The 16,497-nt window shown below is 35.7% G+C and overlaps 1 protein-coding gene across 1 annotated transcript in view; it reads left to right on the top strand.

Annotated features, from left to right (window-relative positions):
• Positions 1–1,006: 1,006 nt before the first annotated feature.
• The window catches only part of slc7a10a (solute carrier family 7 member 10a), a 29,886-nt gene continuing 14,395 nt past the window's right edge, over positions 1,007–16,497 (top strand). The window contains exons 1-3 of the mRNA XM_083550909.1: positions 1,007–1,377; positions 9,916–10,120; positions 13,460–13,611. Coding sequence (XP_083407035.1) covers positions 1,233–1,377; positions 9,916–10,120; positions 13,460–13,611 — 502 coding nt within the window. The 5' untranslated portion in view covers positions 1,007–1,232. The remainder of the gene's footprint in view (positions 1,378–9,915; positions 10,121–13,459; positions 13,612–16,497) is intronic.

Here is a 16,497-nt window from a genome sequence, read left to right as displayed (position 1 = left end):
TATAGATTATCGAAATAATTGTTAAAAAATAACATTAAACATTTAGACTTCCAAAGATTTCAGACATTTATTTACTACTTTTGAACCACAATATGAATCATACCATTAGAAAAGATTAAATCTAAGATTCTGCCTCATGAACATCAGGATGTGTGGTGAGAAAAAGGCAAATGCACTGAAGATTTACAGCTAGTGGTCTGAAGGTTTGAATGTTTATTAATAGCATTATTATTTATGCTTCAGGATAATTCAGCTCTAAACCCAGATGCCTCTGGTAGGAGCTTCAAACTTCATACTGGATTTTTCAACAAGATAATGATCCCAAACCTACACAATAATGTTTTGTACTGACCATCAAATAAAAATAAAAAGACTTTGTGGTTAGTTATGGTGACTTTTTCCCTCTTAATCGACCATTTTAGCCATTTCTATGCCAACATTACTGACTGTCCTGTATTACATACAGCTCACACAACAGCTGATGCTTATATGAGTTATAATAGCAGGTTCACACACTCAAAGTGTAAATCCAATGACCAATCACTGCTCACAATTCTGCTGATCATCACCGCTCCTGACAACAAATCACCATTATTTCACCACATGTGCACTTTATTGTTCTAAACTCTCTTTATGGTCATATTTATAGCAAAAAAAAAGAGTAATTTAATCCATAACCATATTCTTTAGTGTCTATTTCTCGAATCCTCCTTTACATTCTTTCAGTTTGTGCATTTACAATAGGTAAATTTATATACATTTCTATAAACTTTAATAATATTTTATGAATCTATTATTTACATTTTAATAAATTATTTTATTTTAATAAAGCTGTGAAGAAAACATCTTGAAGATCAGTGAATATTGTCCATGACGTCATCTGACGACTTGTTGGCATCCAGCTAATTCCCCCTAAAGTTGGTTTTGCGTATATTGTAAAAAATAAATAAATAAATAAATAAATGTTTATTAACTTTTTTTTTTTTCAAAAAAACAAATCCGTTCGGTGCGCGTCGTCATTTCCGGTGTTTTTGTGTTTGGAGCAGACAGGTGTTCTTCAGGTGTCAGGTTAACGCGCGCGCGCTCTTCAGGATGAACGACTTGGCGCGCGTTCAAGAGTCGGTCTTTTTTTTCTTTCTTTTGCGCATGCGCCCAGCGCGCCGCACATCCGCCCGCTATATGAGACCGAACTCGGGCATGTTTTAATAAAAAAAAAAAACACAGTGTTCGGGATGGACGGGACCGAGGCGACCCGGAGGAACTGTACGAGAAGCGACGCGGTCGCGGATTCGGAAGCGGACAAGAAAAGCGTCTCGAAGGACCGCGTGACACTGAAGAAGGAAATCGGTTTGATGAGCGCGTGCGCTATTATTATAGGTACGTCCTTTCCTCGTGCTCGCTTCGGCGTTTGAGTGCGCGCGCGTTCCCCAAGTGAAGTTTAGTTTCCTGTTTTTGTTTGTATGTTTGTTTGTTAGTTACTTTCGATTCACAACGTGTTCAATCTGAGACAGGAAAAAAATAATTTGTACACTTTTCATGTTCACACTTAAACTGAAAAGGCGTCTTATTCATATGCACATTAAAGCTCGTGCATGCTTTTAGATAGTTACAGTATAATACTTATTATACATAAAGAAGCACTGTTTTTTGTGAAGGAAAAAACTTGATTTAAACATAATTAAACATCTCTCTCTCTCTCTCTCTCTCTCTCTCTCTCTCTCTCTCTCTCTCTCTCTCTCTCTCTCTCTCTCATTCTCTCATCCTTAAGCAGTATTGCATCATTAGGAAGTTGTACTTGAACTAGAGCGCCTACGTGGCTTCAATGCACTTTTGTGCACGCGCCACGTCTCCTCTCAACCCGGGCAGAAAAAGATCACTTACACTACCAATGCAGGAACAAATCAATTTCTAGTGGCCTTGAGCTTTTACAAAATCCTTCGGTCCAATCACCGAAACTATATTGTTTGTTATTAGGATTACTATTATATATGTTTTTACAACTACTGAGGAAGTGAACTCGTAACAACACGTGCATAGACACGTAGTATGACTACACGTGCTCTCTTCATCTTTTTCTTTGTTATACTGCATGGTGGTTGATACTAATAAGATACACATACCCAGTTTGTTATGCATAAATACACGGTGTTACAACATCATAATAACACAGTATTAAATTTCCTGCTGTCTTGTGTGGAACTGAGGTGAACACCTTTGTACCAATAGACGCTTCTTTTTTAGAGATGCATGTAGTGTACCTTAAAAGATTTACTCTTAAAAGTATTTATGGGGCATTCATGTACCCTAAATTATTCGTAATTGCCAGTCTTTTTAATGTTTCTAGATAAAAGATACATTCTGAAGCAAACTTTTATAAAACAAATAACCCCAAATCTTTCAATGACTAAATGAAAGACCTGTTAACTAAAAAAGGTTACGGTTTAGTAGCATCTTAAAGAGTACATCTCTTGGCACTTGCGTGGAACATTGCAAAATAGGGAGCATCATAAAACACATCACAGCGTTCTCCATTTCATCTGTTGCTACTGGCCCCAATTCAACAAACGACAGAGTTCAAGCTTCTGAGCTCTCTCAAATATAAATCACTTCAGGATCCTAAATAAAACCTGTTTATTTCATCTTGGTAAACATTATAAATAATCAGATTTTTTGATATTTCTATTACATATCATTAGATAATTTTTTTAAGGCAAGACATTACATGTGAGCTGTTACTTAAATGAATAGAAAAAAGGATTTAAAGGTACTGTAATTTTTTTGCTGATAAGTCTTCGATAAATAGGTGCATGAATTTGCATTCTTTATAAAACACAAAATCTAGTCTTAATCAAAAGTACTGTATGAACACAGCATGTAATATAAATTGTTAAATTGATATAAAATGTAACAAATCTAATTATATGCATTTAAAAATGATATGCAATGAGCTTCTCAATAATGATGTTAATGCACGTTCCTTGCCTGCGGATCATCTTAAAACCGAATGAAATGCAAATTGTAACTTTCAGGCAGATTAAAAACAGTGCAATCAGTATATTATTGTTAAGTCTGAAAGATGTAATATATTCAAATTGATAAAAAAAAAATAATAGCCATAATGATATAACCATATGCTTGCCATATAACTACATGCAAGCAGTGAAAGTTTAGTAAGTAGTGAAATCTGCTGAGGTACTCAAAGGGTTAATGTTACAGGGCGGCGATTGAATGACCTTCATGAAAACGTATCACAGGTGCTGTATCTTTTAACACCTTGTGAAAATGTAGGATGTTTCCATGCTAGTCAAATAAAGTTCTCTTTACTTAGCGAGCTTTACCCAGCCAGATATGGCGTTTTGTTTTGTCCAACACCAAACATAGCTTCTTGATTTTATGCTTTGGCTTAATTAGACTGAGAGAAGAAACAGAATTATAGGTACATTTAGTACAGCCTATGCACTGTTAGTCAACAGTATGGTTCCTTATTTAAATTCCCAGGAGGCTTCATGCCAGGGTTTTCCATGCCTGATCTGAATGGCTCCACATTTGATGGACTATCCACAGGTCTGCAGGTCAACATCCTGAGGTCCATTTAAGTGAAAGAAAGCCTCTGAATTTATGGCTGAGTGCCAGAAATGAGAGACACATTAATTCTATACAAATCTTACATGTTCACTAGTAACCGTCCAAGCAAATGCTTCCTTCCTGTTCTGCGTCTTTATTTCCCAAAGAAAGAACTGTTGGCTGGAAGAAATCAAGGATGAATGAACGTAATGGAGATGTTGAGTTACTACAAATGCTTCTAAATGGTTCGGTATAAATAACCAGGAAAGAGTGAGTCTTAATGTGTCAGAAGGCTGAGAAGTAGAAGGATGGCGTCTGTCAGAGAAGCATCACAAGTTTAGAGCAGGATAGTCACCCGTACAAGCAAGAAAAGGACAACAGATCAGGCACATGTCTGACCCTAAAATTAACAGGTCATTAAATTAGAGAATAATTAATGGCTCAGAGCTGATGGAAATAAAAATAATCAGTTACGGCAACCATCATCTGTGTTAAAACTTTCTGATGCATGACTCATGCACATAGTTAACCCTCATAAGGTCTTCGTTTCCTGTTTACAAATCTGGTCTTTGGGGTCTATATGACCCCAACAATTGATAGAGAAATTATACAAAAATTATACATTTTTAATTATACAAATAATATATATATATTTTTTGTTTACTTCTCATCTATTTATTAATGCTGTGTTTTGGGAGATATGAAGTACTTTTGTACCTATTTACCACACAATTCCTTAACTACACCATAAGCTTGCATATGAAATATAAATTTTTTATGAAAAAATCACTTAAATGATGATCTAAATTTCTGATTTATGCTGGATTTATAGATTTTTTTTTGACAAATGAAGAAAAAATATTGAGTTTTTTTCACATTTCCCATTCATTTGATTGTGGGGTCATATTGACCCCGAAGACCAGAAGTGTAAAAAATTTTTTTACATACCTTCAGAACAACCGAATCAAGCCCAGTTTTTGTGTGTGTGTATAGATAGATTATGTAGGAAAAGTCACAAAATATTATTCCACTCAGATGAAGGGAACCCTTTTTTTTATCAAGGAAAAGTCGATTGGGGTCATATAGACCCCAAGGACCGATTAAAGGTTAAGGGATTTCAAAACATTTCTAACTTCTTTTAACTTTTAAAACTGACCTAATATACAATATCACAAGAATTTTATGTGTATTATGTGTTTTTTGGGTAGGAATGCCAAAAATGTAAAATCAATATTTTAATTGCCACTAACACAACCACACACAGAATTGCTTTATGTGGACTAAAAATGTAAAGTTTAAAATAATAAAAAAAAATAAAAAATAAAAAATAAAAAGATATAATATAATTCTATTTATAATATAAATAGAATTTACAGAATAAAAGCAATATTTGCATTTGTTAGACGAGAGACAATCTTCAGTAATTATTGAGTTTATTGGAGTCTGACATATAAAATAAATTTTTTTTATTATTTTGGATTTTGTGTAGACCATATAAGATACCAGAGACATGTTGCATTGAAAATGATAAATTCTCACGAGAGTAATTACAGTAAATATCTTGAGGGACTTAGAGGCGAATAACAGGTTTTCCTAAAAACAACACTCCCTTAGTGTGAACATTACACATGAAAGGGTTAAAAACAAGACCATGGCATATAAAGATGATATAAACAGTTTAGATTTTTGTCAAAGTTAGATTTTTGTACTTTAGTTCAGTGTTTACATTCTTACTGTTTCCTCCCACACCCAAACATCGATTTCCTCTGAAAAAGGAAAGATACGTGTGACATTTTTTGAGTGCAGGGTATTTCCCTATGCACATCATACACATACACATACACAAATGCACCAATGTCTACACATGTACAGTTGTTTGTGTTACCCCTATCATGTGAAAGGGCATGCTGTCCTACAAACAATCCATTGATAAGATATAGGTTTCACACTAGTCAAAACAGTTGCAAAGCCTTTTCAGCAAATTTTTTTTAAATGAGAACCTATAAATGTGAACTTTTTCCCAAAATCAGTTAAAGGGATTGTCCATTTGTTGGAATACCATGAATAAAAAGGATTAATTTATTAAGGATTAATAAATGTGTTTTTAAACTTTTTTTTGTTTGTTTTCATATTTTAAATGAAGATCTATTCAGAAAACATATGGATGAATAATTTTAAAAGCAGAGGGGCAAAAGATTATAAAAAGGAAGCAGCTCATTGAATAGGATCATAGCCAGCATTTTGGTGTTTGGTTGTTTACAGACAAAAATTGCTCTTGCCTGGTTTTATTGTGACATGCTGATGTTATCAGCACACAAATTATGCCTTTAACAAAGTTCTGGTACCTGATTTACTATAGCGTAATTAGCTGACTATAATCTTTAATCAAAGATTTTTATGAAGCTCATTATAGATCTGTATTGGTTAGTTTAGCACAGATCTATTGCACATCTATTACAGGGTGATGAGTTGTAATCGTAAACAAGTGTAGCACTATAAATTCAACTTTGGTGTAACGGTACACAAAATCGTGCCTCGGTTTTTAAGCCACGCTTCGATTAAATTTCATTCCGGTTAGGGGGAAGAAATGCAAAACATAAAATTGCTGGTTGTTAATAACGCTGTTTATTATTTTTAACATTTGTGATCAGTTGAACAGTTACAATTTTTAAAATAATTTGAAATAAAATGCATGCTTGGTTAAATTATGTAAAATAATATTTATCTAATATTTAATACAAATAAAATAGTATAAATCTAATCAATGCCATACACTATTGTTTTATATTAAATAGAGTAAATAATTAAAATGTCACAAATTAAACTGATTAAATACAATTAAATTAAATAGTGTACATTGGTTAGACCCGTGTTTGTTAGGTGTATGTGCGTGTGGGGGGGGGGGGGGTGTTTTACATTTAACATAAAAATTTCTAAACATATGATCTACGGTTCTACTTATTTCAGCAGACTTCAAAAAATTTCTTCATTCCTTTCATTCCAATTTTTAGGATTTTCTCCTTTTAAGAGAAATTCTTGAAGCTGGACATAAAATGCTAAAGAATCCACAGCGTTATCGTTAGCTGCTAGCTTGTTTTCAAGTTTAATAATAAAGTTCTGCCACTTAATACGTTTCGGAGGGAACTCAGATGTTCTGCACATACTGCCACTGTTACACTCATATGAATTACCCATCTGACTGCTCTGCCTCTAAAACCCTTCACAGATTTTATCTGAGGTCAAAGGATTACAGATATTCACTTTTTCATAGACTTAAAATATAAAAGTTATTTTATTAATTGACCAGTAAAATACTGAAAAACTTTCTAAAATAAACTGTGCATACCATGGAATGTATATTACTGTACACTATACTAGAATTTAAAAAAGGTTTGGGTTCGTGGATCTGTCCATCATCCAACCATCCGTTCACAATTATTTATTTTTTCCACCAATTCATGTATCTGTTCAACTGTCTACATCTGTCTTCATTCATTGTTTCATTTATATGTATCCAGTAATTTGTCAATCTATTCTTAAGCATTTCATCCATTAAAAAGTATCAATCCGTCCATCTATATATTTTCCATTTGATCCTATAATTTATTCCGTCCAGTAATTTGTTTATTCATTTGTTTGTTTCTTTGTCTGTTCATTTGTTCATTCAAGTGTCCTTTTATTCACCCACTCACTAATTCTCAGTTAACTTGTTTATCCATCCATCAATCTCTCTATTATCTGCTTATCCTTCTGTCAATCTTCCATCAGTCTGCTAAACCAACCAAACAACCTACCACCAATCCATTCTTCTACCCATCTATGCGTTCATTCAGTCATGCAGCAATACATCTCTTTATTTGTTTGTTCTTATATTTCTTCATTTATTCCATCATCCAACCATCCATCTGTCTATCTTTCCCTCCTTAATAGTTTATCAGCAGCTCCATCTCTGAGCAGTATTGCTGAGATCATCTAATGCAGTATTGAATTTCTCTCTGTGATGTTTACATCCATTCACTCATGCTCAGCCCTTTACCGTGCCCCCCACTGTAGCACAGACAGGATGTGGTAAGTGGTATTTTTCTTTTTTACTGAGTAGCTTCTGAGTTCTGTGTATCAAAGGCCATTGGAAAGATTAATAAAAGTCTGAAATAGAAAAGACACAAGAAACACAGCAGGAGGAAGATCCCTGATTTCTTCCTGAAAGAAGCCAGTTGACTCTTTGCAGCATGTGATGTCTGTCAATTTCCATAATATATTTTGCTGCTTGACACCAGGAATCTGCCTCGCCGGCGCCTTGTTGTAAATGTATTATCTTGATAAACAAGGGCTAAAGCTTGCACGTTTTATGCTGACTTGTGCAACTTTTAATGTACTGCTGTCAGCAATTGTTTACTTGGTTTCAGCGTCTCTGAGATTATTATTTTATATAATTTATATACAGACAGAACAAATTAAAAAGTATAGAAAATACAACTCTGTTATGTCCTGCAATTTATTTAAATTCATTTGAATTTATTTGCGTGCACTTAATTCAAAGTGTTTTTGACTAATCACATTTATTCTATTTACTCCCAGTATGCCCTCTTCCACAGCAAAAAGGCTGAATTAAATAATGACTATGCCCTTCAGAAACATCACTTGATCATGTGGTCACGTGGAGAAATAATAATAATAAAAGAAAATTAAAAAAAAACTTTTAAAACTAGCTATTTATATAATGATCTAAACATTCATGAGGAGCATGACTCCATATTCTGCTGTGATTTTTATCATTTCTACTCACAGATTTGTTTAACTTGATTTTCAGCTGTATTCTGAAATGTATTGCCTCTGATTCAAATATTCAAATATAAACCTCCAAGCATATGATGTTATATGAAGTTGAGCCATAATTCATTCTTGGCAGGAGACATTATCAGACAGAAGATCTCACACACTCATTCTCCTTCTAATGGGTTCGATTGGAGTTCAGGGTTTACTTCACAATGGACTTTAATCCTGATTTCAACACATCATTCTGTTGATATTTTTCATGTTTATCTAAAGTTTTTCGAACTTCGAGATGTCTCAAAGACCGGACTGAATAGAAGACTTGATCTGCTCAGTGAATTAATGGTCCTTTAAGTCAGTGATATGTTCATTCCCAAGGTACTTTTAACAATATGCAGCTATTACAGAATTCCAGATGTTGTTTGAAACATCAAACAAACAAACAAAATGTTATATTTCTGTGTTTTTTTTTTACACTATTGCTAAAGTTGGATTTTCTTAGAAGTGTAATAGAAGTGTCTTTTTCTGCATAAGCATCGACTCCAAACCAACACAGCATTTTTTTGAGTGAATTTATATCATAATGTACATTTCAATGTAGACAGTGTTGGATTTAAAATTGTGCCTCAGTAGAGTAGAGTCAGTAAAAATGGAGACACAAATACTCAAATACTGACCCCCATAGTAATATCTGCGGTCTTAATATTGATTCTCACACTTCACTCAACTCTGAATACAACGAATGTGTCATGTATTGAATAAAACAACATTTCCTCACAGTTAGCGTTGATTAAAAGATGATTAAAAGGATTCTATATTCATAGACCATGCTATCTAAAAAACTCATGCCTGTTTATAAGGATCATATGTTACTTATAAAGAACATATTCACTTTGAATCACCACATTATCTGTGTAAAGATGCTTTGAGACAATGTTCATTGTTAAAAGCGCTATACAAATAAAAAATGAATTGAATATATAACAGTTACTTCCCGTGGGCTCACCACCTGCAGGAGGGACCGTAAGGGACGGTGCTGTGAGGATTGGGCAGCAGTCGGAGGCGGGGCCTGCTTAGACTGCTGCCCCCGCGACCCGAATTACGGATAAGCGGGAGAAAATGAATGAATGAATGAATATCACAGTTAACAAAAAAATGTAATTCAAAAATCATAAACTTTTGCCACTACTAATGTTTGTTCTTACTTTTAGTTTATTCCCCAGAGGCATTGTATAAAAAAAAGTTTATAAGTGAATAATCCTATTCATTCTATCAGTGACTGAATTTCACATGCATCTGTTCAATTACTGTTACATATATGTGGGAAAACTATCAGATCTCAGTGACAAAATCACTTGGCATGACTATCACTGTCTCTAGGTTTCATAGATCACCAGGTGACAAAGAAATCAGCTGCATCTGTATTTCTCACTTCTTCATACAAATGTATGTTTTTCTTAAAAATGGTATGTCATGTCATCCACCTTTACTATAGCACATACATTAATAACACCAAAAGTGAAACCTTTTTTAATGTCAGAGTATAAATATTTATGTTTACTCTCTTGTTTTGTGCAGGTAACATCATTGGCTCAGGTATTTTCATCTCTCCAAAGGGGGTTCTGGAGCATGCCGGCAGTGTGGGCCTTTCACTCATCGTCTGGGTCCTCGGTGGTGGCATTTGTGCTCTTGGGTCTTTGTGCTACGCTGAACTGGGTGTCACCATCCCTAAATCTGGGGGAGATTACTCCTACGTGACAGAAATCTTTGGAGGACTGGTGGGGTATGGGGATTTTTCTGTGTTTGTTTTCTAAGTTCGTAGCCATCAGGTGTATGGAGATTAACATAAAATACTTAACATTTGCATTAATGAATGTTTCAACTACAACATTTCATGTTCTTTGGATTATTATTCATTCCTCAAGGTTAAAAATTCAACCGTTTATTTTAGTCTCTTAATTTAATCTTTACTTTTCTGGCAACAATCTTTAGAATCTTGCAGCAATCTGCACATTGCTTTTTCATTAATTATTAGAAAAGCAAGATTTTGGACAATGTGACAATCAAGTCACATGGCTGTTAAGTCAATGGTGCATGAAGAACTTTTAGTACAAATCACCTGCTTAATTATTACTTCAATAAAAGTAATAACAAAACAAAAATAACAGTCCACCATTTAAATGTCTATTAGAGTAAAAGTACAAAAGTGTTTTATAATGTATTTAAGTATATAATCTAGTAAAGTATATTTCAGTCATGAAGCAATTTAATGTTTCATTCTCTTGCACATCATACCTTTTTTAATGTGAGAGTTTTCTTAGTACTCTGTGGAAACTTTTGTGAAAACTGTGGGGGTTACTGTTGTGGTCTCACGATTTTTTTTAAGGCAGCTTCACTTCAAAGTAGTGAGGAACAGCATGTACATGACATTTATGAGAAATAAAGATATTACAAATTAAAAGGTAATAAAGTAAAAAGTGGCATCTTAGTGGTATCAGCTAAGGTTCCACTTAGTCCTGTGCACATCCATTTGCAGCAGCCACAAAACAGGACAGGAGCAGACTGCAGTAAACAGTAAGAACAGCAGTGCTCCCCTGCTTCACACCCGGGACACAACTTCTTTCAACCCCTCTCTTATGACAGGTGCTATAGAACTTTGCTCACCTAAACTGCCAGGCACAGGAACAGGCAATCACCCTCATCAACAACTGACAACTGACCTTAATTCTATGTTCTGCTTCATATCTATAAGTACTACATTGCAAGAACAGATATCCCCATATGTTACACACACTATTGCTGCTGTATATTGTACAAAAGTCCTAAAGTAACACTTTATCTTATGTGATGCACAATACTGCTATTTTAATACTGCTACGAGTTTACTGATTTGCAGACAATCATCAGGTTTAAATGTCAGTTGAAAGGTATCTTCCTGTTGAAGTGGGTGCTTCTTGCCTATAACTGAAGAAACCAAAAAATAATATATCGTAAAAACCAAGCATCTGACTCACGAGAGTGGACTTCTACACAGACATACTGAAAGATCTCATAGTTGGGGTATGTTTTCAGATCTGTCTGGAACTGGAGCATTTTTTCAAAAAGGTCTGGCCAAAAAATGACATAAAATGGGACAAGATTTTTTTGTTATCCAATTCATGTTAGTATGGACAAAGCCTGAGAAAATAGGTTTAAAATATGGGACATCAAGACTGTACTATAAATCACTCTATACAGATACAAAACGTGTTTGTATGTGTCTGTGTAATTACCGTATGTTTTGGACTATAAGCCGCTACTTTTTTCCCACGTTTTGAACTCCGCGGCTTAAACAACGAAGCGGTTTATTTATGGATTTTTCCTGGGTTTTTCCCGGTTTTACAAACTTCAAGCCAAAAAACTGAGCGACATAACATTAGACCAATTAAATTTCCGAACGGAAACAAAAAAAACGCACCTCACCTGTGTTCTGAGCAGCACGGCATCGAGAGAAAAACTTCCACCTGTGGCGCACGACGATGACAAAAGATAAACTCCCCAGAGAAATACAGTGGTACCTTGACCTACGAGTTTAATTTGTTCCGTAGACGAGCTCGTATCTCAATTTGCTCGCACATTAAATCAGTTTTCCATATTGAAAATAAAATTAAAATGGCATTAATCCGTTCCAACCCTCAAAATGACACCTTGTTTTTATGTTTCATGTTATTAAATTGGAAAACACATTTCTAAATAACAAATCTTGTATAAAAACATAATAAGAGTATGTAAAGATATAATAAGGTTTTATTCAGTGTATTTTCCTTGGAGATGAAACGATTTGAGCTAACGAAAACGCAGGTGGGGTGTGTGTGTGTGTGTATGTGTGTGTGTGTGGAGGGGGGGGGTATAGGTGATAAACGGAGGTGGAGGGAAAACTTGTTTTTTACTATCACTCCTGTACACTACGTCTCGAGCTCGTACCTCAATTTTTTGCTTGCGTAACAAAGCAAAAAAATTGGGCGAGTCACTGCTCGTACCTCGGAAAACTCGTATATTAATGCACTCGGAAGTCAAGGTACCACTGTAGTTGTGAAAGGAAGGAGGAAGACAGTGAACAATGACTTACTTGGTAGGCTACTGTTTAGATACAAGCCGTTGTAGCGCGTTGAGTCTGGGTGAAGGGAGAGCTCGCTAAAGCTTCAGTTGCAACAGAAATCATATAGTCAAGTCAAGTCAAGTCAAGTTTATTTGTATAGCGCTTTTCACAACAGACATTGTCTCAAAGCAACTTTACAGAAATGAACAGTGAAGGTGAATGGTGTGTATTTATCCCTGATGAGCAGCCGTGGCGACTGTGGCAAGGAAAAACTCCCTTAGATGTTATGAGGAAGAAACCTTGAGAGGAACCAGACTCAAAAGGGGAACCCATCCTCATTTGGGTGACATCAAGAGTTTGATCATAAATCTTTCAACAATACAGAACACTGGAGAGTGAGAACTAACATGAGTACTGGAGTATAAGATTATAAGTGATGTTCTTTCTGCAGTCTTATACAGTCTATATGGTCAGTAGCTCCTAGTTTTATAAGCTCAGCATTTGTGATCATCACAGATCCAGCATCAGCTTCTCCATGCCAGAGCCTTTAACACTCCAGGAGGTCCAATGTCAAACTCCACACATGTAGCGGGATCCAAATGGCACTGGTACGTCTCTAGATGGTTCGGGATGTTTGCGGGATAAAAGGACAGACAGATTTCCAAAACTCATGCTTTTTTATTTTTCTTGGCAAAAGCGTTATGGGTTAGTCAAAGAAACTTAGAAATGTGCATCAGAAAATAAAAAGGACATAATCCTCAGTCTTGCACACACGCAGTAATACCGGAAGAATGCAGTGGCAGGCTATTCCCAAAATACCGCTATGCTCCTAATAGAAGCGCAACATATTGCATTTAGTGTCTTTCGTTAAAACCTGTGTAAAGTTCATTAGTTTCAGTGTAGACACCTGAGGCTTATAGACAGGTGCGGCGTATTGATGTTAAAAATAAAAATCTTTGTCAAATTCAGTGGGTGCGGCTTTTTTATTGTCCGGAAATTATGATTATGATGATTTATATATGTTGTTTTTCTGTTGTTTTATAGGTTCTTGTTGCTGTGGAGTGCAGTATGGATAATGTATCCAACCACACTGGCTGTAATTGCTCTCACTTTCTCAAACTACGTTTTGCAGCCTGCTTTCCCCAACTGCCTTCCTCCCTTTATCGCCACTCGCCTCTTGTCCACTATCTGCATCTGTAAGTTTAATACACACACACACACACACACACACACACACATCAGCCTTTGCGCTTGTGTCCTCGCAGTTCAAGTCCTTGGACAGCTGAGTAACAAACTTGGCACGGCGCACGTTAGGGTCAAAATATTTACAAGACGGCAGGATCAAACCAGTCAAGCAGACACTGCTGAAGGTTTGGTGTGTGCATGTAGCAGTGTTTGTGTGTGTAGGGGTGGGGGATGGGGGTGGGTGTGGGATAGGGGGCTGTAGTCTTATGACTCAACTGGTTTGGGCCTGCATGATCTGGAGTTGAAGAACACGAGGAGGTATGAAGGGGGCGTGTGTGGCTGTTTTCTTTTTTATTTGTTGTACACAAGCCAGTTTTATGGCCGGCAGCATCCCACTTTATTTTAGGCAGCAGAACTCTATAATAAGCACCATATTGAGAATGATATAACTACAGGATGAGATCAAATAGTCTGAAAAAAAAGTAAAAAGCAACTTTTAAAGGCTTAGTATAAAAACAGACTTCTTCTTTCTATATGTCATCGACCTGATTTCAGATGGAGGACCAGTTACATATAATTCCATGAGGGATTACATCTCAAAGTCTGTGAAAAAAGCTTCTCTAACAATGTAGCTTTCTGGTGTAATAAGCTGATTTCAGCTTAATCTAAAAAAATTTATGTAATTACATTACAATAGTGGGTTTGCTACAAAATGTTTACAAACCTAGATTCACTGAGGTGCAGACATTATTTTTGTTTGTTTATGACTTTTTATTCATTTGATTAAATCTAAATCTGTTTGAACTTGTTTTTATCCATTAGGCCACTATTTTATGATGCCTGCCCTAGAATCTTCTTTGCAAATGCAGTTTGATTACATCTACACCAGGGTTGTATTCAAAACTCTAGTGGCATTAGTATACACCAGACATTTTTATAGTTTAATTATTAGTATTGATGATTGAATATGACGAAAAGGAAACTGTTTGCAGTATATGAAAAAAAAATCTTAGAAATAAATCGATAGAAATGAAACAAAAAAGTGTTAAAATATAATAGTTACACATACACCATTATCCAGTTTGTAGTTTTTTTGTTGATGTGTTTCTTACTTCCTGACAGCACACTTTAGTGCTTCTAGCCACCTATAAATAAAGAGCCAGAGGTCAAGTTTAGGGTTTTGTGAATGAGCGTGTACACAAGGTCAGGTTGAGTGTGTCTGTGATGGCTTTTACATGGCTGCAAGTGCATTAGAGCACCTGATTCTCACATGGCAAGTGTCAGCCTCTGTAATGGTACCAGGCTTTGAGCGCCACCCTCATTGTACATTGTTTTTTGTCGCGTCAACAGCATCGCAATTGGAGGTTGAGGGACGCACCGCCGTCGGGATCAACCCATCTAAGCAGAGATCTGCTGTCCATGCATATAATAGAAGAATGAAAAGTGGGCTTTTAAGAAGCACCAAGTCTTAGTTAATATTCACAAACTCTTCCGAGTTTATTAAAAAAAACAGAAGCGGGTTTTCGGAAACTCGCTCAACCTGCTGGTCGAGGCTATTATTTCTGTTTCTGTTTCAGAGCTTCATCTGCTATTCTCTTTGTTTTAAATGTTCTGAATATTTGTGTATATTTGCATAAATGTGTGTGGGAATCAGAGAGATAGAGAGAGTGAGACAGAACGAATGAAAAACAGCAAAGTAATAAGGAGGTGAGAGTAAGATAGACAAAATAAGACAGACAGAAAGAGAGCAAGTGACAGAGAGGCAGACAGACAGAGATAATGAGACAGACAAATAGCGACAGAGAGAAATAGAGAAAGGCGGAAAGAGACTCTTGCCCTCTTCTGTTGAATGTTCTAAGTAAAAGTGTCAAGGTCATGTTTGTGCACTCACATACTCACACACATATACACTCAGTGTCCCACTCCTCTGCAGCTGGATCAAGAAACAACTAGAACACCATCATACAAATAACACTAACACACATCAAAACACAGCGGGCAATCTGATACAGAACGCAGCTGCCCAACTTGTTTTCGAACGTCTTACATTTTCCCACACTTATTTCATTGTCCCACACATCCACACTGTCCCACACCACTTTATTGCCCCACTTCGGCCAATTTTCCCACACCAGCCGACTGCCCCACACTAACCTATTGCTCCATTACCACCCCATGGCCCAATAATGGATCAGCACCCAGCTACCTCAAAGCGTTTATCACAACACACGCTGCACTAGGCTACCTCCAATTCTCCAACATTTCTCACCTAACTGGTGGAATAAACAGACTGCAATACCTTAAATTTAGTAAAATGTATATAACATTGCCTATTAAATCTATTTCAAGTATTTTGTGCTCAATTTAATCTTGATATATTGTTCTGTTGCAGATCATTTTGCTTTACGCATGATTTTGGTGCATGTGCGTAAGCGGCGGTAATGAGAGCTACATTGGTCACACACTTTTGATTGTAGGATGAGAGGTTTTAAAACTCAGTGCCTTATTTAGCATAAGTGGCAGCCTGGGTAGTACATAATTATTCGATTTGAGACACAATGCAGGGACAGGCAAATATTTTGTGGGGGATGCAAACTTATGCACTCAGCTGTATCTATTCATCTTTATTCCTTATATAGAAATGTTTGAGACTTTAGGTCTTCCACATAACTTTCAATTAATACCAAGAGTATTGATATAAAGTAGGGCTGATTATTTAGAAAATTGATTAATCAGACGACAATTTTCTTCTTCTTCGATTAAAAAAAAGAAATGTAATAGATATTTTGCTTATTATAACTATATAAACCCCAATTCAAAGTATTCATGTATCATGTACTCTAAAAAATGCAAAAGCCACATATTGAATTGAACTATTTTAAATTTTCACATGATGA

This window comes from Silurus aristotelis (assembly GCF_946808225.1).
Source record: "Silurus aristotelis genome assembly, chromosome: 9".
Lineage (NCBI taxonomy): Eukaryota > Metazoa > Chordata > Actinopteri > Siluriformes > Siluridae > Silurus > Silurus aristotelis.
The sequence above is the reverse complement of the archived record's forward strand: the minus strand, read 5'-3'. Positions and strand labels throughout refer to the sequence as shown.